This window comes from Cetorhinus maximus, chromosome 4 (genome assembly GCF_964194155.1).
Source record: "Cetorhinus maximus chromosome 4, sCetMax3.hap1.1, whole genome shotgun sequence".
NCBI classification, from domain to species: Eukaryota; Metazoa; Chordata; class Chondrichthyes; order Lamniformes; family Cetorhinidae; genus Cetorhinus; species Cetorhinus maximus.
The window spans coordinates 17,931,554-17,957,256 of NC_135882.1; the positions used below are offsets into that span (position 1 = coordinate 17,931,554).

Below are 25,703 nucleotides of genomic sequence, written 5' to 3' on the forward strand. Positions count from 1 at the left end.
CCATTAAGAAAAAAAGATCCTATTTCTCTTGGTGTCAGTCGTGTCTAACATTATGAAAGCTATTAATTCTCAAAGTTAAAACTACCATCAGTTATGGATTGTTTGAAGTATATAACCGTTTCCTCTGCGACACCCTGGTCTAGTCCTCAACACCTCAGCCCCTTCCTGTGTCACCTTCACATGCAATCACTGGAGGTGTAACACCTGTCCCTTTTACTCTCTTCACTGTCCAAGGCCCCAAACACTCCTTTCGTGTTGAAGCAGCTATTTACTTTGTATTCTTTTTCCTTTATTCTTGCATGAGGTGTGTCACTGGCAAAGCCAGCATTTTTTGCCCACCCTAACTGCCCTTTAACTGAGTGGCTTGCTAGGCATTTGTTAATAGTCAACCACATTACTATATATCTGGAGTCATATGTAGTCCAGACCAGGTAAGGGTGACAGATTTCCTTCCCTAAAGTGAACCTGATAGGGTTTTTATGACACCCTTACTTCCCTCAGTATCTTCCCAGTGTAAATTTCAGGGGCGAGACCACCACTTAGCTGGCTAGCCCCGCTTTAATTTTTCGGGCGACAGCCCTCAGTATGAAGTGGGAATTGTGTTCACCTCCAAGAGGACAGCCCGTCTCCTAGAGCTGCTGGCCAATTGTAAGCTGGCAGCTCTTCATACTTGCTGTGCCAAGCAGGAGCAGTGGCCACAGCTGGTGTTGCAGGTAGGTTAATTAAGTGGCTGACAGGCCCAAGCAAGTGGGAGTGTAGGGCATGTTGGACAAGGAGGCTGGGGAAGGGCGGATATGGGGAGGCAAAACTATGGGAGGCCTCCAATTCACACAGGCAACATGGGAAGGAGACACCTTCCCCTTTTACTGACCAGCAGCCTGCAGGCTTAATCTAAACCTACATGTTGGGCACAGGCCTCTCCCACCACCATTATATCGAAGTGGTGGCAGGATTAGGCCCTTAATTGGGCATAAGTTGCTGCCCGTAAAATTATGGAGTGGGCAGGGGCAGGGCAGGTAGACCACAGTGACATAGCATACAAATTTACAGTACACCCATCTGTTTTTCTGCCCACAAGTGGCCCATCATAATTAGCCCCATGTTTTTGCATTTGGATTGGGCTGTTCAATTATACTGCTGTTCACACTCACTCTGGACAAATGCTTTATTTCTTTACTACAACCATTACTACTCTTTGCCTTTTGTCCCAGGACATCTTTGTCATTTAACATCTCCCAGACCTGCTGTGTATTTCTGGCACTTTGTTTTTATCTCCAGCATTTGCTGTATCTTGCTTTTATTGTAATTTTAAATATGGTTGTTTTGTTGGTAGCTTTACCACCCACGTTTCATGCCCCTGGAACTTTACTTTTTACACTTTGAATTAAGCTGTTGCCTTAGGTAGTCTGCCCTGTTTATTTTTTTAAAGATTACCAGTAAAGCTTACTGAAGCTTTGTGCATAATTATTTTATGTGCTGTGGTCATTACAACTTGTTTTTCCCTCAACTCTGCTCTACACTACCTTTTTCCACATCGATGGCTCCCTTTACTCATCAACTATGTTTTATTCTTCAAATTAATCCACTCTGCACTTAAATGTAAGTTGTATACAGACATTTATAATATAATCTGATGGGGCACAGAATATTGGAGGAAATGAAATTATACTGTAACAACTATCATGCGATCTTTGCCTCTATGCTGTCTGCCATCATCTTACCTTTTTCACCACCTTTATGGAATTCAGCAATCTTTAACTGTTTTATTGCAGATTTTAGAATATCATGTTGACAATGCAGGTTAGTTACATCTCTCCAAAGAAATGTCAAGTTTTCCTGTTTCAGGTGTATATCTTAATCAGACCTGAAGAAAACAACTAAAACTTCATTTAAAACATGCTGAGCTACGTGTTTTTGTTAGTTCCAGACGACTAACTAATGCACTCCTCGCTAGCCACCCATATTCTACACTCCATGAACTTGAGGTCATCCAAAAGTACGCATGTTTTAACTTGCGCCAAGTCCTGTTCACCCATTACCCCTTTGCTTACTAGTTAAGTAAGCAATGCCATGATTTTTAAAAAAAATTCTCATCCTGGTTTCACAGCCTTGCCCTTCCCTATTCTTGTAGTAGAAACTTAACTTGAACAGCCACATAAGCACTGTAGCTGTGAGAGGAGGTTAGATATTGGATGCTCTATTACAAGTATCTTACCTCCTGGCATCCTAAAGCCTCTCCTACCAACTACAAGTCACAATTCAGGAACATGATGGAATACTCTCCATTTGCCTGTATAGTGCAGCTCCAACATTAGCAGTTTTACACTATCCATGACAATGTAGCCACTTCATTGGCACCTTAAACATCCACTCCCTCCATCACACTACACACTGCAGCAATTTGCCAATGCTTCTTTTACTGCACCCTCCAAACTAATGACCTTTGCCATCATGAGTTGGGACATGTCCATAATTTTTACAAAATCTTTATTAAAATTTTAAAAAACATACATGAAACCTCATCCCGCCCGTGGATGAGGTTACATGTTTTTTCTAGTTCCTGCCGGGGCTCCTGGCCTGCCCACCAACCTTAAGGTTGGACGGGCAGGTCCTTTAATTACTTAATTGACCCTGTCAATGGCCTCAATTGGCCATTGACAGGTCGGCGGATTTGGCTGCGCTCCCGCCTTCCTGAAAATTTAAATCGGGCGTGGTGACGTTGGGAGTTCACCCCCGACGTCACCGTGCGTCATTTTATGTGTCGGCGAGCGGGTCCCGCCCCCGTTCGCCAACTCGTAAAATTCTGCCCCATGAGTGAATAACAGTAATAAATCTCCAGCTCCACTCCAATTCTGGCCTCTTTAATCACTCCATCACTAGTGGCCAGTCCTTTTCAAAACCCCTCTGTCTCTTTCTCTCCTCCTTTAATGATGGTTCTTTAAAACCAACCTCTTTGACCAAGCTTCTGGTCATCTGCTGTAATATTTCCTTTTGTGGTTGTGACAAATGTTGTTATATTCTCCTATGAAGTGCCTTGTGATATTTTACAATGCTAAAAGTGCTATATAAATACAAGTTGTTGCATACTTCTGGAATTGTTTTATTCAATTTTTTTAAACATTGCTAATGCTATCTCAATTCATTTTCTTCTTTTATGTCAAATATATTAGCTCTGCAAATCTTATGTAAAAGCCAAGACATATATATTGCTCCTATAACAATTGAAATATCTTTCTCGTACCCCAGAACAGAGTGCAAGGAAAAGCTATTTTTGGGCAGTTTCTTCTCTTTAGATTATCCCCTAATGCAGTCGTGTCAGTATTGAACTTTCCTCTCAGCCTTTTAAAATCCACTAGTCTATTGCTGAAAAGAGACATGTTGCCAAACCTTTTCATCTTGCACCCATCAGGACAAATGTAAGAATGCCAAACTTAAAACAATCACAACAATTTATACTACAGGAGAAGAGGGTGATGATTGGTTGGCAAATCAATTGATTTTCTGAGGCATTGCCACTAGTCTCCATGCTTTTCCACTTTTCTACATATTGACTGTTGAAATTAAGACACATTGCACAGTCCACAAACCTTCCCAAAACCATATGTTCCTTAACTATTCTTTCCTCTTACACTCTCTCTTTACTCTTTTGTAGTGTCCAGGGCTTGCCAACATTTTCAGTTTCCATGAGAAACACGTTCTTCATGAAATGAGCCCTAACCTCCTAACCCATGCATGTCTCCGACATGTAGATGATACCTTTGCTATCTTTGAATCTGCTGCTGAATGTAAGGATTCCTTACACACCTTAATGTGCTCCATCCTGCATTCCAATTCACCTTTGAGTTGGAGCAGTCCAATGGGCTCCCCTTTCCTCTGTGCTAGTTGAGAAATCTGCTAATAGTTTCTCCACTGCAGTCTACTGCAAGCCTCCCTTCACCAGTCAATATCCATGTTAGGATTCGTATACCTCCACGCTTTATAAGATTGGCATTATTAGAAATCTAGAAAATAGGGCCCTAGCCATTTGCTTACCTTGCACATCAAAGCTATCTTCCAGGACAATGGCTGTCCCGATCAGATCATTGTTCGCCTTGTATTGCACAAATTTGTAAATGGGCCAAAGGCTGTCACTTCTGGAACTGAAAAGTGCCCATTCTATCTCAATTTAACCTGGAAAGACTATCTCAAAAATATGAACAGGTTAAGCAAGCTGTTTCATTCTGCTACTATGCAGTGGTGTCATGAATGATATTTTCCACTGCTGCCATCAGTCCAATGAGACATTCTGCTTACCACACAATTGAGCAAATTGTGTATGAATTTCAGTGCTGGTCTGATGCCAGCACTAACTGGCTGATTGAATCAAACTACATGATCCTCCAGCTGTTGGTAATGGGCAGAGAACAGACTATACTCAACCAGCCTGTGATCACTAAACCCAAAACAAAAAGTCTACAGTTAGATAGGATTCCGCAATTGGGCAGCACGTGAACAATCCTGCGATTGCTAAAAGCTGCACTAACAACCAATTTAAGATAATCAATCGAGCTCGTTACATGGTTCATTTACCCATGCTAGAGTGGCACACATTCGTACATAGGAACCCCTTTGCTGCAAACAAAAGGAAAATGTTCTAGCCTTGTGCTTTTTGAATTACCCAGGAGCTTGGGGAGCCAACATTTCTCACTGTTTTCTCCATGGCAACACCTGAGCCAATCAGAGTCAACTTGCCAATCAATCAAAACCCTTTTTCTCCTGTGGTATAAATTGTCGTGATCGTTTGAAATTTGGCATTCTTGCGTTTGTTCTGAGGAGTGCAAGATGAAAAGCTTCGGCAACATGTCTCCCTTCAGCAATATTCAAGTTCTATACTACCAATTAACTGAAATGCTTATCCCTTTTTCACTTCATGGAAAACGTTTCAAAGTAGTTTGATGAAAAGCATCATGTGAGATTAGCTAAAGGCATTCCTAAAGTTAACGAGTTAAATTAGAAATAGCAAAATTTTCTCTTTTGGATAAGTGTTGAAGTGCACCTCTGTCTAAACAATATGGTTTGAATGCTATTTAGACCAACAATCCAGTAGAAACGAGGAAGTGCTGTCCTTGGAGGTGTTGACATGGATGTTGCAGAACCCATGACGTACGTGCATTAAACGAACGGTTCACTTGAATTCTTCACTTGCATGTTCAAAGTCTATTTATTTGAGGCAAATCCAGTGAATCAAAGTTTTGAATGCCATTTTAACAGCTTGGTTTGTATACATTTTGATCCAGCTTGAAATAGATGATTACCAGCTTTATTTAAATGTATGAAAAGAAACTGGGTTGTCTTAAGCCCTCTTTAAATAGTCATATCAAAGGTGGTTTTACCCATTTTAACATCAGCTTGTTGCACATAAACAGAAACCAATTTAGCTCAATAGCGTCTAACTATATCCTATTGATTGAAAACAAGCGGGCTTTTAAATGAAATTTGGGTGGTACTTAAGATACCACCTCTCAAAATAGTGTAAGCTGCAATTTGGCAATAATGTATGCATTAATAAAGAAAGTCAGTATTAATGTAAGGCAAACACCACTTAAAGTAAATTACTCATAATTATAGCACACTAGGGCTGATTTTATGATCTGAACTTTTGACAGACTCTCACCCGCCAGTGCATATTGGGAAATTATTGATATACTCCCTATGATTTGCTGTCCATTGAAATGAATGAATATGAAATTGAGAGGAGCATGCTTGTGATTTCCTGATATGTAAATCCAGCAGGATTGTTGAAAGCTTAGATTAATGAAATAAATCTTTAAATATATTTTGATTCTCAAATTTTAACACTTTAGAATCTGAGTTCTCCAAAGGGGAATTGATTTTTTTTCCAAAGCTACTGAAGTACAAATCTGATCAATGTATGGTAAAGCTTTCTGCTGAAAAATGAATTTCTGTATGGCATCAATGTACTTGAGTTAACATTTTTGATGTGTGAAGTATTTAACAATATTTTTTTATAAAGGCAGATAAGATGCAAATCCACCATCAAAACTATACTCAAAACAAAAACAGAATTACCTGGAAAAACTCAGCAAGTCTGGCAGCATCGGCGGAGAAGAAATCAGTCAACGTTTCGAGCCTCCATGGCCCTTCGGCAGAACTGCAGCATAGTTTCAACAAGGGAGAAATATAAATTGGTTTAAGGTGGGTGGGGGGCGGGGAGGAAGAGACACATTGAGGGTGTGGTGTGAGCAGATAATCAAAAGATGTCAGAGACAAAAGGGTCAAAGAGGTGTTGAAGGTGGTGGTCTTTGTCTGAGAAAAGTGCTAATTAAGAATGGAATACAGGATATTCAAAGTACAGCTCTAGTGGGGGTGGGGTGGAAAGACTAAAGGTTTTAGTTTTAGATTTAAAAATAATGGAAATAGGTGGGGAAAGAAGAATCTATATAAATTATTGAAAAAAAGCGGGTGGGGAGGGAAAAGAAACGGGGTGGGGATGGGGAGTTTAAGATCTAAAGTTGTTGAATTCAATATTCAGCCCAGAGGGCTGTAAAGTGCCTAGTCGGAAGATGAGGTGCTGTTCCTCCAGTTTGCATTCGTTGCTCCCAATGCGGTCTCCTCTACATTGGAGAGACCAAACGCAAACTGGGCGACCGTTTTGCGGAACACCTGCGGTCTGTCCGCAAGAAAGACCCAAACCTCCCTGTCGCTTGCCATTTTAACACTCCACCCTGTTCTCTTGCCAACATGTCTGTCCTTGGCTTGCTGCATTGTTCCAGTGAAGCCCAACGCAAACTGGAGGAACAGCACCTCATCTTCCGACTAGGCACTTTACAGCCCTCTGGGCTGAATATTGAATTCAACAACTTTAGATCTTAAACTCCCCCTCCCCCCATCCCCACCCCGTTTCTTTTCCCTCCCCACCCGCTTTTTTTCAATAATTTATATAGATTCTTCTTTCCCCACCTGTTTCCATTATTTTTAAATCTAAAACTAAAACCTTTAGTCTTTCCACCCCACCCCCACTAGAGCTGTACTTTGAATATCCTGTATTCCATTCTTAATTAGCACTTTTCTCAAAGACCACCACCTTCAACACCTCTTTGACCCTTTTGTCTCTGACATCTTTTGATTATCTGCTCACACCACACCCTCAATGTGTCTCTTCCCCCCCCGCCCCCCACCCACCTTAAACCAATTTATATTTCTCCCTTGTTGAAACTATGCTGCAGTTCTGCCGAAGGGCCATGGAGGCTCGAAACGTTGACTGATTTCTTCTCCGCCGATGCTGCCAGACTTGCTGAGTTTTTCCAGGTAATTCTGTTTTTGTTTTGTTTTGGATTTCCAGCATCCACAGTAGCTTTTAGCTTTTTGTTTTTATCAAAACTATACTATTTGGGTAACTTTTAAAATTAAATAGAGCATGTCCAATTGTGCTTAATGCATAGTCAAACTCAAATATTAGTAATGTGCTTTTGTATTGCTGAAAAAAGAGACATGTCAAAACTTTTCTTCTTGCATTTATCAGGACACTTTGTAAGAATACCAATATAAGGGGAAACAACAATTTATACCGTATGAGAAGAGAGTACTGATTGGTTGGCAAGTGGACTCTGACATTCCGCCTGTTTCATCTAAACAAAATAAGTGACAGCCAATTGCTGATTCATTCCTCAGGACACTGCCTTGACCAATTGGGGTCAAGCTGCCTGGTTTAAATTTCAAATAATGCTCGGCAGTTAACTGTCAGTCACCATCATAATGCCTCTCCCAGAGTCCATTTGCCAACCAATCAGCACTCTCTTCTCATACGGTAAAAATTGTTGTTTTTCCCTTATATTGGTATTCTTGTGAAGTGTCCTGGTGAATGCACGACAAAAAGCTTCAACAAGTCTCTCTTTTTCAGTAATACTCAAGTTCTGTACTACCAAACGACTAATATGCTTTAGTTTTTCATGCTGACCTTGACTCTAAATCATTGTTTGCCATACAGGGTAAAACAGACAATGTGAAATTATGGTGCTCTTTATTCCTCTTGTTGATTGTTCCTCTTTTTTCCTAAAAACCAGCAGCTGGTAAAAATCAAAGGAAGGTAATAGTACAAATTTCACGCTCTGGTTTGGAATTAAGCAGTTCATTCATAGTTATTTATGTTTAATACATTTAGTCATTGGCAAAAAAAACCAATGTCAGCATGAACTGTAGTATACATTTTGATTGTGCAGCAGTTCCAGCTACTAATTAACACCTTTTTCAAACTGTAATTTTAAGCATGTAAATTTAAATTCAAATTACAATGCCATTAAATGGATTTGTTGCACACTTTAAACAGAGTTACTGATTAAACTACTTGTGCTACTTCCCTCTTAACTCTAAAAATGACAATGCAATTAATGTGATTGACTTGTTTTATGATACTTCTATTGTCTAAGCATTCACTTCAACAGTGACATCAACTCGAATTTACCAAATTTTGCCTTAGAATGGTAGACAATACTTTGTGACCGATTACTGTATATGGTATTAGCTATGGAAAACACAGGAAATAGCGGTATGCACATTAACTTCTTGCTAGTTTCGATTAAAGAAGGAATGAATGAGAAAAAATAACTACATTCAGTTTAGAACATGTCATAGGATTTTATGTTGCAGTATAACATTGGAACATAAACAATTTTGCTTTTTAAAATATCTTCCAATAGCAATTTTTGTACATTAATAAAAAAGAACAGACTGCAAACACATGACATGGTAAGCCGCGGTCATATTGCACACCTTTACATCCAGTAGGTTGACTGTACCACCTGATTTACTGAATACATACTTTAAGGGAAGTCTAATCCAGGATAAAAGGCATACATTATTGAAAGAACCAGAGCAAAGTGCTAAAATCCACAATAATTGCTCATCATTCTACATGTGATTATAAGTTATCCATTTAGAACTATTTTAAAATGAAGTAAATTCATCTGAAATAGTAGCATAAAATTGTAGCTTTAAGCACAATGCACCATCAATTCAAATTTGAATGTGGTCAACAAAATATTGATCTTCACCTGTCCATGATTATATACTGGTTTGTACAAAAAGCTCTGGCTAACCAAACTCCGCCAATTTAATGCAGTAACTATGGCAACTGCATGTAATGAATGCATCACAAAATCCATAATCAATAGCTTGTCCACTTCTCCACTTGGGACACAAATAAGATAAAATTAAACAACTGAAAATTTCAAATTGCTGGGGGTGTGGGGGCAGGGGAAGGTTTGGGACCCAGCCACGTTCTGCAGACCTGAACATTTGAGAGACTGAATATAGGAGGTGTACTGGTAACAGTTTAGCATAGTACAAGACCACTGCAGCACCAGGCTAGAAGTCTTATCTCATACAGGTAATACATGATATTCAATTTAATTTTTATTCCTTTTCATCTAAGTTTACTTAAAGAAATAGGTACCTTTATTAAGAATTAAATTACATCCTTATAAAGAATAATGTAATCAGTTGTCATTAGAGTTAAGCTTAACCCCACATTAACTGAATATTTTAATCGTATCAAGACCTACCTTTTTCTTGCAAAGGTATGAAATGTAAGCAGGCCTCCTTTCAGAATTGTATTTTATTTTTGGTCCCTAAAATGAGTTGGAGTAACTGAATATCAGTAATGAATATGAAGCTGTATAGTCATTAAAGCCTTAAGCAACCTAAAGATCCATTGTCACTTTGTTCCCCAAGCAGTTCAAGATTTGTGCAAATAATGCAATTTATTCTCTATGACAGAGCACAAGTAACCAGTTTGAATTTGTAGGTATTTTGTTTAAAAAGAATATGTAAAGCCTGCTTCTCTCTCCCTCCAAAATGGCCAGTTAACCACACAATGATTAAGTTAATACATTCAAAGACAAAGTCTGTTTCATGTGAATGTATGCTGTATCACAAACAGCAACTTTCAAGATCATACTTGCAATGAAGCTCTGCACTTCATAGTGTCCAATGGTAATGTATTTTTAACAACAACAGAAAAGAGGAGGGAGAATTAAGTATTTGACAGATTTTAGAATGGTGTCTTCAGCTTACAGAGTTTTACGTGCAATGGTGTACTATTCCAAATGATGTAAACATATGTAGTACAGCTTTTATATATTTAAAATTGATAAGTGTACACATTTCATAATGTGCATACAGCTGCTCCTACGCTGTGTACTGTTTGAACAAGTTTGACTAATCAACAATTTTTGAGGGTCTCCACTCCCAGGTGTTGTTACCACAGCGAAGAGTTAACTTAAGGTCATCCATCTCTCTGGTGCAGGAGGCAGTGACATTCCCTCTGTCACAGTTAAAACTGGACTTGTTTGTGCTAATGTCCTGTAACTCAATCAGCTATATCCAAAATCATACAGGTTCTTCACAGACTTCCAAATCTTTTTGTTACAAATTAAACTACCACAATTGCATTGATGATTGAGATGGAACATAACCTATTTATTTAGGCTAATAACATTTAAAAAGTGAATGGATGAGAAGGAAGTGGAAATTTTTCACCCCCAACAACCTAACCCGAGTAATCCAAGCACTGCTCTAAAATCCTAACACCAGACTTGAAAATTAGAAATACACTTGCAGTTTTTCATTTATTCTCAATGGATCCTCCAAAAGGCTCTCTTGGAACAACTTAATCTGTTAAACTGTTTATCTGTAACAGGCAATAAATCCTTGTGCGGAATTCTCAACATCTGTCTCCTCAGAATGAGGTAAAAGAAACTTTAACAAGTTCCCTGGTCATTCACTCTCAAGTAACTGTCTGATTACTTACAATTAAAACCACATATAATCCCATGAGTACATTAAGAACAGTATGCACAGCATCCATGTTAAAAGCAGAAGGACAAAGAGGATCAGTGCAAACTGAAACCCGAACCTATCCTCAGCAAAACCACTAATTTTACTTTATTCAAAATACTGAGATGATGTCAAGAACAAAAGTCAAGCTTATATAGTTAAATTACTAAATGAGGCTGCCTATAATCTGACAAGCAGGCAGATGTATCCCATCAACAGCATAGGTAAGTTTAATAAGTGCTAGATGCCATGGATGGCTGCAGTACACCAAATAAGGCGTGCCTGGTTCCAAGGCTATTATAATACTGGCAAAGGCAAGTAACACAGTATTTACAATACAGTCACCTCGTGAGGTGGATCTTAAATGATTTTCTTGATCGTCTATGTACAAAATATGCACACAAATAAGGAAGTTGCAGCCGCTTTACATCAACTGGAAGCATCCACCGCTGTGAATGTGTGACACTGGAGTTCATAGGCTGTTAATCTGATAAAATGTGCACAAAGGACACTGGAAAGACACCACTTCTGTCAGGTTTCCCCTCAATATAGCCAATCTGTCAAAATTAAGAACAACATAAAGATTTAATATCTCAAGAAGCAGATGTTTGTTCTTCCACTTAACATGCAAACAAAAAATACATTTTTATTTAATCCTGATGTGTTGGAGCCGTGAGGATGGAATATCAAGTAAGGTCCTCTAGTGAGATAATCGTAGCTGTTAACAATCACCTGTGCTCCAATCCATTATGCAGGCAATGGAAAGCACTGGAGCTTGCTATCATGTGACAGAAACTAGCTTCTGATACCAAATATTTTATTATTTCAAGAACCAGAGAGAAACTAATCAGTCAGACTACCAGTTGCAAGACATCAGCAGCAGAAAAGGCACACCACGCCTTTTTAAGCCTGAAGACTGTTACATCTACTAAGTCTCCCAAACCAATTCCAATTCAAAACCCATCTGTAAAGAAACTTGAGTTCCTGGTAAGAAGAAACTACAAGCGACCTACTGCAGATCCAACTCTTCGAGGGAATCCTACAATAATCCCTGATGTGCAACTACAGTTATTGAAATCACCTAAAGGCCCTCTCCAGGCCCACGATGACTATTCTTCCTACGACAAGCCAAACACATGAATTCTTTTGTTTACAACTTGTAAGAGTGCACTAAGCTTTTGAACTATATCTTTCTCGTGTATGCGTGGGTGTATAAGAGTAATGCAGCATTTAGATTTTTGGGGTGGATGCGTGAATAAATAATCCTCTTTATTTAAACTGAAGAAAGCTTGCCGCTGTTATTTAAATTGAATGCACACACTCTGGACGCTAAGAAACACACACATCTTCCTTTCCAAAACCATATTGATTCTGGACAGTAAGGAAAAGGGTACAAGAGTTTTAGTTCTTTCCCGACCCTGTCCTAACGCACGCAATTTTAAGTTTTCACCAATAGGTGCAAAGTCTTTCAGCATGCAATAGCTACTAGTAATTCCGGATCTAAGCACAGCAGACAAATTTCTGCAGCAACTTACAAGTAGTGAAACTAATTCAAATATAAATGGTTATTTTATATGACTTTTTCATTAACTTTTACTTTTTTTTAAGGAACATGGGCAGGATTTGCCCCCTGTTGGGGGTGAAGTTGAAGGGCGGACGTGCACAGGCATGCTTCCGATCGGCGCCCCCGGTTGGGGGTGCGGTGCCATTTTACATGGGCGGGCCAATTAAGGCCCGCCCAGCGTGATGTCTGCACAGAAGTCCTGTGCGCTCCCTGTGCGAGCAGTGGGGGGGGATTCCTAAAATAGAGAGTGCACTCTTTCGTGCATGCGCACGAAAGAGCGCGCTCATCTCCCTGAGCCTAAGTGCCACCTCAGGGAGATCGGCTCTAAATGTTAAAAAGCTAAAAATAGAAAAATAAAATTTCCTTAACATGTCCCCTCATGTGACACTATCACATGCGCTGGGACATGACCATAATTTTTACAAAAACTTTATTAAAATTTTTAAAAACCTACATGAAACCTCAGTCCGCCCATGGATGAGGTTTCATGCTTTTTCTAATTCCCGCCGGGGCTCCTGGCCTGCCCGCCAACCTTAAGGTTGGACGGGCAGGTCCACTAATTAGTTTAATTACTCTGTCAATGGTCTCAATTGGCCATTGACAGGTCAGCAGGCGTGCAGCTGATTTTGCTGCGTCCCTGCCTACTGGAAAATTTAAATGGGGCGCGGTGATGTTGGGAGTTCCACCCCACGTCACTGCGTGTCATTTTACGTGTTGGCGAGCGGGGGACGGGGCCCACTCGCCAATGGGAAAATCCTCCCACTGTTTTCTTTGATGGCAAACTCAATGTTTCTTCCCTGGTCAGATACCAACTTTGGTTGACCAGCTCCCTGCCATCCACCAATGGGTCCTCAAGACTAGCCATTAAGAGAAGCACAATAGCAGCTGTATTGTTTCATTTAAGACCTTGTGCTCTAATGTAGCATATTTTATTTCCTTTTTATTGACCCCAAGTGGTCTCATCCTATACATCCCTCTCAACCAAATGCATTTGGAGATCAGCTACCAATTCTCTCAAAAACTTTAAATGTGCATTTACAGCCTGGGGTGATCAGCAAACCAATTTTCGTTTAAACTGGGCATTGAGGGAATGATCTGCAAATTTGCAGATAACAGTAAGACGTGTACAAGAGTTAGGATTATAGATTATGTTTGAACACTAATCCAGGTCTAGACTGCTGGAGGATTGTGCCCATAATTGGCAATTTACATTTAACTCAGGGAAATACAGTGTTATGCATGTGTCAGGTCAAATGTTGAACATACCAAAAGCCTGCATAGAAAATAAACTAATTAAAATAATGTGGAATAAGATAAAGGAAAAATGAATCTTGGCATTGTAGTGCATCAACCTGAAAAGGTTCACGATCAATGCCAGGAAGCTATAGTTAGTAAACAGCAGGGGTGAAAGTGGCCAGAAAGGTCTGACATATTTTTGTGACAAGGAACCATGTAATTATAGCAGTCTTAATGGTCTGTAGTGAAATGCAAATGCTTCTATGCCGTTTCAAATATGTGGAATTATTAGAGTTCAAGTGGACAGAAACATTAGTTTTCCCTATGATTACCTTCTATTACCGTCAAGACTGTGGGCTAATGTATTTGTATAAAATCACCTAAGTGATCTCAGCATTCAATGTAGTTAGTGCATGTAATACACTATGAAATGCATGAAATCCATACTAACAACAGAACATGACCTTGCTGGATTATGAACATGCAAAGCGAAGCAAAGGACTATGGTGGTGCTTCGCGAACTATTTTCCAATGTGACCTGGTTTTAACTCACCACCTTCTCAAGGACAATTAGGGATGGGCAACAAAGGCTGGTCTTTCCATCGATGCCCACATCCCATGAAAGAATATATATATATAGAAAAAAAAGTTAAGCCTTGTACATATATAATGTATGAACTGAATTAACTGCTGTACTTTTGCCTTCTCACTGGAAAAAGTGACTTGCATCAAAATTTAACAGCTTAAAATACAAGTAATCCACTATCAACAGTGTAATGGAGGAGTAATCCTTTTTGTTCTTTTGCCATTCCAGACAACCCACCTGTAGGGCTGGGAGTGATTGGCTCCACTTTGCAAATTGTTGTTGTGGTGACTTTAACATCCCAGCTCCAACCAACAGCCCGACCCTCCCTCATACCCATTGGTCCAAATGAGTGAAAGGTCACCAGAATGCCATTTCCCATTGGTTAGTTGGAACATTACTCACAGAGCCTGAGGCTCAAAGTTAAGATTAAAGAGGGCCTGGGCCGTAATATTTTGAAATATCAACAGACACACAAAAACCTTGCCACAATTATAGAAACAGAAAAAGGTTTAAACAAAACATGGATGGGGGCATCGGAGTCAGAAATATCATCGTCAGTCTATCTATCTCCCTGGGCCAAAGGCAGAGGCAGTTTGAGCCATTTTGGTAATTTTTCAAGTAGTCCATCCAGGAGCTGCTGGATGAAAGCTGTTGCTGTTGCAGTCACTGACTGGAGGGGTGGTGGGGGCTAAGTTTCGCTCCTTCATATCTTCTGCATAGTTCTAGCCACTTGACAGCAGCTTCAAAATTGCAAAACATATCGGGGCTCCCATTGAGAGGGGGAAGACAGGAGCGGGCCAGCGCTTGCTGGTAATCATGATGACTTAATGAAGAGTGAGACACTGGAGGTCAGAAAAACATTTCAAAGGGCAGAATTCCATGAACAAAAGGTGGAAACTTCTCATCCCTGAAATAGGGTGCTGGAATACATTTACAGGACAATTCACTATTAAACAGTGTACCACTTTGTCCTTGTAATAAGTCTCAGTGAAAATATGGTGTCTAATTTTAGTCATCGCGCAGGGTGAGTAATATTGGGGTTTTGGAAAGGGTTTACCCAGTTTAAAGCATCAAATAGGCTCCTATCTTCATACTTTGGAGAAGTCCTGATTTGGAACTGATTTGATCAAAGTTTTAAGGGACTAGACTCTATTTGTGTCTACTAATTGTTCCAACCAAATAGATTAGGGAGAACTATGTTAGAGTTAGGAGATGAACCTTTATCCAGAGAATAGTAGACCTGTGGAGCAGTCATACAGCTCATCAACGAAAACTGATTCATCAAATTCCTTCAAGTGAGAGTAGGTCCTGTTTCTGGCTGGGTGGGCATTACCTTGTACAAGAAGTGGATCGGATGGGAACCTCAGAACAGATTCATAAGAAAGAAAAGAACAGTTGGAAATGGAAGGCAAAAAACAGGGAAAATGTTAGAAGCTATTATTATAGATGTTATAGCAAGGCACTTAGAAAAATTCAAGGTAATCAGGCAGAGTCAACATGGTTTTGTGGAAGGGAAATCATGTTTCATCAATTTATTGGAGTTCTCTGAAGAAGTAACATGTGCCGTGGAAAAAGGGGAACCGGTGGATGTACTGTACTTAGATTTCCAGAAGACATCTGATAAGGCACCAAATCAAAGGTTATTGTGGAAAATAAAAGCTCATGGTGTAGGGGGTAACATGTTGGCATGGACAGAAGATTGGCTAGCGAATATGAAACAAAGTAGGCATAAATGGGTCATTTTCTGGTTGGCAAGATGTGCCACACGGATCAGTGCTGGGGCTTCAACTTTTTAAAATTTATATAAATGACTTGGATGAAGGGTTGCTAAATTTGCTGATGACATAAAAATAGGTAGGAAACTAAGTTGTGAAGAGGACATAAGAAGGATATAAAGGGATAGAGATAGGTTAAGTGAGTGGGTAAAGATCTGGCAAATGTAGTAGAACGTGGCAAATGTTAAATTGTCCATTTTGGCAGGAAGAATAAAAAGGAAACATTATCTAAATGGTGAGAGATTGCAGAACTCTGAGATTCTGAGGGACCTGGGTGTCCTAGTAGGCAGGTACAGCAAGTAATTAGGAAAACTAATAGAATGTTATTGTTTATTGTGAAGGGAATTGAATATGAAAGTAGAGAGGTTATGCTTCAGTTATACAGGGCATTGGTGAGATCACAACTGGAGTACTGTGTACAGTATTGGCCTCCTTATTTAAGGAAGGATGTAAATGCATTAGAAGCAGTTCAGAGAAGGTTTACTAGACTAATACCTGGAATGGGTGGGTTGTCTTATGAGAAAAAGTTGGGCAGGCTAGGCTTGTATCTGCTGGAGTTTAGAAGAGTAAGTGACGACTTGATTGAAACATATAAGATCCTGAGGGGTCTTGACAGGGTGGATGTGGAAAGGATGTTTCCTCTTGTGGAAGAATCTAGAACTAGGGGTCACTGGGGTCACTGTTTAAAAATAAGGGGTCGCCTTCTTCAAAAGGTGGTGGTAGCTAGCAGTCTTTGAATATTTTTAAGGCAAAAGTAAATAGATTCTTGATAGGCAAGGGGGTGAAAGTTATCAGGGGTAGGCGGGAATGTGGAGTTGAGGTTACAATCAGATGAGCAATACAATCATCAATCATGATCTTACTGAATGGTGCAGCAGGCTCAAAGGGCTGAATGGCCTACTCTTGCTCCTAATTCATATGTTTGAATGTAAAACTTAGTAAGCATGTTTGGCAGATAGAGGAAACAAAGGCTAAAAAATAAACAACACTGGAATTGGACAGTTTTAAATGGTGTATAATTCAATGCAAGAAGTCTAAAGAATATGGCAGATGAGCTGGGAGCACAGATGCCGGTTTAATTAGTAATCTCGGTATGGCAGAAAACAAACAGTGGGAAACATTTAAAGAAACAGTTCAAAATGTTCAACAAAAACACACCCCATTAAAAAACAAACTCAACGAGAAAGATCCATCTGTGGCTCACTAGAGAAGTTAAGGATAGTATTAGATTAAAACAAAAGGCTTATAGTGTTGCTAAGAACAGTAGTAAGCCTGAGCATTGAGAGAATTTTAGAAATCAGCAAAGGGTAACCAAAAAACTGATAAAGGGGATAACATAGAATGAGAGTAAACTAGCCAAGGATATCAAAACCGACTGGAAGAGCTTTCACAAGAGAGTCAAGAGAAATTATCATGGAATGAGGTAATGGCAGATACACTAAACAAATATTTTGTGTCTGTGTTCAATGTAGAAGACACAAATTACATATCAGAAATAGAGGGTATAAGACTAAGGAACTTTTTGGAGAAACTTAAAGGACTAAAAGGGATAAATCCCCAGAACCCAGAAGTCTACATCCTAGGACTCTAAAAGTGGTAGCTGTAGAGATAATGGATGCATTGGTTATATTTTCAAAAATTCCCTGGATTTCGGAGCAGTCCTAAATGTTACACAGCTATTCTAGAAAGGAGGGATCGAAAAAACAGAAATATAGACTAGTTAGCCTTACATTAATCATTGGAAAAATGCTGGAATCTATTATTAAGGAAGTCTTAATAATTCACTTAGAAAATCATACTATATTCAGACAGAGGTAATATGGTTTTATAAAAAGGAAATAGTGTTTGAGAAATTTATTAGTTTTTTTTGAGCATGTAACTAGTAGGGTAAATAAAGGGGGGGCGAGTAGATGTATACTTGGATTTCCAAAAGGTATAAGATAAGATGCCACACAAAAGATTAAGACGCAACATAAGGGCTCATGGAGCTGGGGGTAATGTATTAGCATGGACGGAGGACTGGCTAACAAGCAGGAAGCAGAGCATTTTCAAGTTGGGAGGTTGTAACTAGTGACTTGTAACTGCAAGGATCAGTGCTGGGGCCTCAGCAATTTATAATCTTAATTAATGAATTAGACAAAGAGGCCATGAGTAATGTATCCAAGTTTGCTGATGCTACAAAGTTATGTGGGAATTTAAGAGAAGGACACAAAAAGACTGAGAAGAGATATGGATAGATTAAGTCATTGACCAACAAGGTGGCAGATGGAGCATAATGTGAGGAAGTGCAAGGTTATTCACTTTGGTCGCAAGACCAGAAATATATTTCAAAAGGTGTGGAACTTCTAAATATTGGTATTCAAACAGACTTGGGTCTACTCATACAAGGACCACAAAGTTTGCATGCAGGGAATAAAGCAATTAAGCTTATTTAAAAAGCAATTAAGAAGGCAAATGGGCTGCTGATCTTTATTGCAAGGGCTTGGTGCACAAAAATAAAGAAGTCTTGCTACAATTGTATAGGGCTTTGGTGAGACCATGCCTGGATAACTGTGGGAAGTTTTGGTATCCATATCTAAGGAAGAATATACTTGCAGTGGAGATGGTACAAAGAAGGTTCATTAGATTGGTTCCAGGGATGAGAAGGTTGTCCTATGATGAGAGGTTGAGTAAATTTAGCCTGTAATCTCTAGCAGTTAGAAGAACGAGAGGTGATCTAATTGACTCGTACAACATTCTGATGAGACTTGACAAAGGTAAACACTGAGAGGTTGTTTCCTCTAGCTGGGAAATCTAGAGTACAGGGGCTCAGTTGCAGGAAAAGGGGTAGGTCATTTAAGACTGAGATGAGAAATTTCTTCACTCAGAGTTGTGAGCCTTTGGAATTCTCCAACTAAACAGGTTGTGGATATTCCATTGTCGAGTATATTTCATCGTTTAATATAATTAAGGCTGGGATAGATGGATTTTTGGTTTTTCAGGGAACAAGGGATTTGGAGTGCGAGCAGGGAAGTGGAGTTGAGGCAGATGATCAGCCATGATTGTATGAATGGTGGAGATGGCTTGAGGGGCTATATGGTCTACTCCTGTTCCTATTCCTTATGTCTTTATGTATGGAATACTGTGAAGTGAGGAAGTACTCCTCACTAAACCATTTTTAAATTAACCTTTAACTGTTGATGTTGTGCAGATGGGGTTAAAGTAAATAGATGGTCTTGATCTGCAAGGTACAGCAACTGTGAGACAATGGCATGTTCTTATGTCATAGTTGACCAAGGTCTGATCACGAATACACTAAACGATTAAGTAAACATTTGATGAAGATAGTCAAAGCTTATTACAGCATACCCCTGGAGCAACAATATTAACTAGAGTGAGTAATTGTACTCTTTTTGTAGTTTATTGTGTTGCTAATAAAGTAATGAATGCGAATTTGTTTTTGTAAGCTTGGCAATCTGGTGCCCCAAACCACAAAAATCTGTCTCAGAATAAGCACAGCCATTTAAGACTAAGGAGAACTTTCTTTACTCAAAAATTATGAATCTTTGGAATTTTCTATCACAGTGGGCAACAGATGCATAGCTGTTCAACATATTCAAGATAGATTTTTGAACACAAAAGAATCAATGGATATGGGGATAGGGCATGTAAGTGGAGTTGACGTAGATCAGCCATGATCTTATTGAATGCTGGAGCAGACTTGAATGGCCTACTCCTGTTCCTATTTCTAGTTGAGTGTTAACAGCATCCTGCTTAAAAAAGAGAAAGTAGGGATGTTTATATGCTGCCAGACCCTACATTGGGAGTCCTCTTTAACCACCTTCTCCTTTAAAACCCACTTTCGATTAAGCCTTTGGTAATCCCTCCCATTTCCCCCTTTGGCTTTGTGACTTTTTTAAATCTATGCTTTCTGTGAAGCCTCTTGGGGCATTTATCTACACTAAGGATACTATATAAATCTTAAGTTGTTGTTGGGTTAAATAAGTTTTGTAGATAGAGATGGTGACGTTGTGGGAATGTCACTGGACTAGTAATCCAGAAGTCCAGGCTACACAAGCTCAAATCCCACTACGGAATTTAAATTCAATCAATCTGTAAAACAAAAATCTGGAATTGAAAGCTAGTCTCAGTAACAGTGCCATGAAGCCATCATCAATTGTCGTAAAAACCCATCTGGTGCATTAATGTCTTATAGGAGAGGAAATAAGCCGTCCTTACCCTGTCTGGCCTACACGTGACTCCAGACTCACAGCAATGTGGTTAACTATTAACTGCCTTCTGAAATTCTAGCAAGCCACCCAGTTGTGAAAAACCAAACAACTAGTACCATGGGTGTAGCTGCACCAAATGGATTGCAACGGTTCAACAAGGTGGCTCACTGCCACCTTCTCAAAGTGACAAATGTTGGTCATGCCAGAGATGCAATGAATAAAAATAGTAATTTCTTAACGTCTACTTCAATGATAATCCTAATATAAGTGCATGACATTAAGAAAACTTTGAGGATTGCCTTTAAAAATCTCATTTTAATTGCATAAAATATTGATGAAAAATACCAAGTTGAACATTCTAAAACTATTGAACTTAAGACACTTACCCACCACTCCTGGTCCTCTTCACCTGTCACAACAATCACCTCTCCCTCAATAAAGGTAAGTTCATCATCATTGTCCGCTTGGCAATCATATATGGTTTTTACTCGGCGGATTTTGTTCTTTGCCTTCGAAGAGAAGCTATGTTTATTAAGACTCTATACAAAGAATGCATTTCTGTCAAAAGCAACTGCAGTATCATATTTAAACATAGAAACACAAAATATTATGGTACAGGCCAACATAAATATTATAAAGATTTTAAAGATTTTGCAGCACCATTTATAAAATCATAAATTACACAACTTTATAGCTTGAATTGAAAACTTCCCATTTTTAAAGCTTCTATGTTGAACATAAAATTAATATAACTACTGTAACTAATAGTGTAACTCGTGTTCGTAAATAGATCATGTGTCAATATAACTACATGATCTATATAAAATGTTAACAATGACTTTTTATTCAGACATATAATAGTGCATTGCATTTGTAGGAATCTTGCAGTTACAAGCATGAAATCCTGTTTGCCAAATGTCATTTAAATTAAACAACAGTCAAGTTGGTTTTACTCTTTAGTTTGTGATGAACTCTCAAAGATGGAAAAAAGGGGTAAAAGGGTAGTAATCCTAAGCTTTGTAAATGTTCTCTAAAAGTACTGATAGTTTAAATAGTGCAGCAGCGATTCTAACAATTCATCAGTAAACTGCTGATGCGCTGCTCAAAACTGTCATAGTTAATTTGAAAGTTAATGGGAGCACCTGGTCTTGATGCTACTCTGTTCAACAAAACTTTATACAGCTGAGCAGTGCTCCACTCACTTTACAGCCTTCCGGACTGAATATTGAGTTCAACAACTTTAGATCATGAACTCTCTCCTCTATCCCCATCCGCTTTCTGATCCCCCTTTTCCAATAATTTATATATATATTTTTCCCACCTATTTCCATTATTTTTAAATGTATTTCCATCCATTGTTTTATCTCTACCTTTTACCCTATTTCGATCCCTTCCCCCCACCCCACCCCCACTAGGGCCATCTGTACCTTGCTTGGCCTGCTTTCTACCCTTAATGTCACCATTAGCACATTTCTTAGATAATATCACCACCGTCAACATCCCTTTGTCCTTTTGTCTATGACATCTTTTGGCAATCTCCACCTATCACTGGCCCTCTATCCAGCTCTACCTGTCCCAACCCCCCTTAAACCATCTTATATTTCACCTCTTTTCTATTTTTCCTTAGTTCTGGTGAAGAGCCATATGGACTCGAAACGTTAACTGTATTCCTCTCTGCAGATGCTGTCAGACCTGCTGAGTTTTTCCAGGTATTTTTGTTTTTGCTCCACTCACAACGCCAGTTTTGGACTGAAAGCTGCCTGCACAGCACTGTGTGATTTCCACTTTGTGATCATCTGGAGACCTATCCAAATTACTGACATAAAAAAATTCAATTATAATAATTATTTGGAATTTGGAGCTGAATACATTGGAAAGCAATGTTGTTTGATAACCTCTGAGAAAACAGGAGCTATTCAATAATCTGACATAATTTTGAAATCATGGAATGAGGCATTCCCAGATCTGGATTTAATGACAATGAAAACTAAAATTCAAGGGTCAAAAAACCTTGAATTTTTTCTGTATTTTCACGCAGAACAACAGAAAAGTCCTGGGAAATTAACAGTGACATTCTAAGGTTTGTACAGCACCAAAATTATTTTTCTTGCCTGTGTGTGGTGCTGTACTTCCTGCACTTTCAAGTTATATAGGTAATCAAAAATGATTGGTTTCAGGTGACCAAATAATTCCATTTTGTTCAATTGGACTTTTAGGTTTTTGAAATCTGTTTGGGAGATCATTTTTCACGATGCCAATATTTTTCTAAAATCTATCAGGTGATAGTTTATGCAGACTGAATAAGTCAAATTCCGTTTTATTTTATTGGTTTTTAACCAGAATGTTTGACAATTTTATTCCTTTTGTTGTGAAAATCGACAACTATTGCTTTGGTTATAATGTTCAAGTAATGGACTAAACCCTTGACTAATGATGTTTTACAAGCAAGGAACCACAATGGCTAACTGATTTCTCCAAATTCAGCATCTTTATCTTCTTCATTCATTACACCACATATATTTTGGAGGAAAAGCTAGTTAGCCCAAGCAAAACTGAATCTTAACATTAAAATCAAGACAGAACTTCTGAATGAAGATGTATAGAATACTCTGAAAATATATCATGTGGTTATACTTGTTAGAAACTGGCCAATTATTATAGCTAAGGGCTTGCATTTTAATCGTTGGTAGCACCACCATTGCAAGTGCAGTGGGGCAGAACTTCAAATTGCCTGATTGTTGCCATTCTGGCAATTGCAGCAGCTTGAAGGTGAAGAGAAAACGCATGCTCTCTCCCACATTTGAGCATGACATTCTGGTGGGGGAGAGTGAATCAATTGTCCCAAGATTAATTGCACACCCAGTGGTGGCCAATTTAAATTTTCAAATTGTCTTAACTGTTGCATTACTTGCTTTCTTCATGCGAACTCACTAATCACACTGGATTGGTAAACAATAAAGTAGGCTATTTTATTTGAAGACTAATACTAATATACACAAGTTACAGGAGAGCTCAACAAACACAAATACACACACACCCAGCTAGTCACATGCTGTTTTACATCCTGCTTCAGCAATGACACAATTTCCATATTCTCTTAAATACATATGAACACATACATATGAACATACGTACATACGAATTAGTAGTAGGAGTAGGACACACGGCTCCTTGAGCTGCTCCGCCCTTCAATTAGGTTATGGCTGATCTGTTTGTACCTCAACCTCACATTCCTGCCTAACCTTTCACCCCTTGTTAATCAAGAATCTATCTAACTCTGCCTTAAAAATATTCAAAGTCTCTGCTTGCACTGTCTTTTGAGGGAGTTCCAAAGACTCACTGCCCTCTGAAAGAAAAGATTTCTCCTCATTTCTGTCTTTAATGAGTGACCTTTCATTTTTAAACAGTGACCCTGAGCTCTAGATTCTCCCACAAGAGGAAACATCAGGATCTTAAAGGTTTCAATCAAGTTGCCTCTTATTCTTCTAAATTCCAGTGGATACAAGCCTAACTTGTCCAACTTTTCCTCATAAGATGACTTGCCCATTCCTGGTTTTCGGCTAGTAAACCTTCTCTGAACTGCTTCCAACACATTTACATCTTTCCTTAAGTAATGAGACCTGTACTGTACACAGTACTCCAGATGTGGACTCATCAGCGCCCTGTGCCCTGAATCATAACCTCCCTACTTTTGTATTCAATTCCCCTCACAATAAATGATAACGTTCTATTAGCTTTCCTATTAACTTGCTGTACCTGCAAACTAGCCTTTTGTGATTCATGCACTAGGACACCCAGATCCCCCTGAATTTTAGAACTCTGCAATCTCTCACTATTTAGTTAATAAGCTTCTTTTTTATTCTTGTTGCCAAAATGAACGATTTCACATTTGCCCAAATTATACTCCATTTGCCAGGTCTTTGCCCACTCACTTAACCTAGCTATGTCACTCTGTAGCCTCCTTACGTCCTCTTTACAAATTACTTCCCTTCCTTTCTTTGTGTCATCAGCAAATTTAGCCACCATTCCTTTGTCCCCTCATCCAAGTTATTAATTTTTAAATTGTAAAAGGTTGAGGCCCCAGCACTGAGCCCTGTGGCACACTACTTGTCATATCCAGCCAACTAGAAAAAGACCCATTTATGTCAACTCTCTGCTTCCAGTTAGCTAGCCAATCTTTTATCCATGCCCATATGTTACCCCCTACATCGTGAGCTTTTATTTTCTGCAACAACCTTTCATGTGGCATTTTATCAAATGCCTTCTGGAAATCTAAGTACAGTACATCCACCAGTTCCACTTTTTCCACCGCACATGTAACTCCTTCAAAGAACTCCAATAAACTCCCTTCCACAAAACCATGTTGACTCTGCCTGATTGCCTTGAATTTTTCTAAGTGCCCTGCTATAATATTTTTAATAATAGCTTCTAACGTTTTCCCTATGACAGATGTTAGGCTAACTGGCCTGTAGCTTCTGTTTTCTGTCTCCCTCCCTTTTTGAATAAAGGAGTTAAATTTGCTATTTTCCAATCTAATGGAACCTTTCCCAGATCTAGGGCCAGAAATTTCCCCCCCATTGTGGGGGTGGGGGTTGGGGGTGGTGGTTGCACGGGGGCAGGCGCAAACCCAATCAGCGTCCCCAATCGGGTCCACACCACCATTTTACGTGGGCGGAAGCGCTGAGCACTCCCTGGGCGGGCGGGGGGGATCCCCTGAGTGGTTCCCTGTGCTCTTTCACGCATGCTTGTTTAAGTTATGGAAATTTGAATAAAGGTGGGAAAAAAATTTAAGGGCATGTTCCCTCATGTGAAACTGTCACATGAGCTGGGACATGTTCATTATTTATTTCAAACATTTTTATTTAAATAATAAACGCTTCATGAAAGCTCATCCCGCCCGTGGATGAAGTTTCATGAAAAATGCGAAGGTCACCTGGCTCTTCAACTACCGCCAACCTTAAGGTTGGACGGGCAGCTCAGTTAATTACTTTTTAACAGGCCTTAATAGGCATTTGACAGTTCAGTGGGCACGCAGCTGACTTGGCTGCATGGCCGCTGAACTGAATATCTGAATGATGTGTGGTGATGTCGGTACGCCCACCTGACATGATCGCGTGTCATTTTACGCGTAGGTGAGTGCCCCCCCCCGGACAGGAAAATGCTGCCCGAGGGAACTTTGGAAAAATAAAACCAATGCATCAACTATCTCACTGGCCACTTCTTTCAAGGCCTTAGGGTGAAGTCCATCCCGACCTGGGGATTTGTCAGCCCGCAGCTTCAACAATTTGCTCAATACCACTTCCTTGGTGATTGTAATCTTCCCCGAGTTCCTCCCTCCCTTGCATTTCCCGATTTACAGCTATTTCCGGGATGTTACTTGTGTCATCTGGAGTGAAGACCGAAGCAAAATACCTGTTTAATTCATTCGCCATCTCCCTACTTCCATTATCGATTCCCCAGATGCACTTTCTATAGGACCAACGCTCACTTTGTTAACT

The 25,703-nt window shown here is 39.4% G+C and overlaps 1 protein-coding gene across 1 annotated transcript in view; it reads right to left on the bottom strand.

The window, feature by feature from the left end:
- Window positions 1–8,609: 8,609 nt before the first annotated feature.
- The window catches only part of LOC144679523 (arf-GAP with SH3 domain, ANK repeat and PH domain-containing protein 1-like), a 346,344-nt gene continuing 329,250 nt past the window's right edge, over window positions 8,610–25,703 (bottom strand). Inside the window, exons 29-30 of the mRNA XM_078539997.1 lie at window positions 20,592–20,714; window positions 8,610–11,390 (exon numbers count right to left, since the gene is read on the bottom strand). Of these exons, the coding sequence (XP_078396123.1) occupies window positions 11,316–11,390; window positions 20,592–20,714 (198 nt within the window). The 3' untranslated portion in view covers window positions 8,610–11,315. The remainder of the gene's footprint in view (window positions 11,391–20,591; window positions 20,715–25,703) is intronic.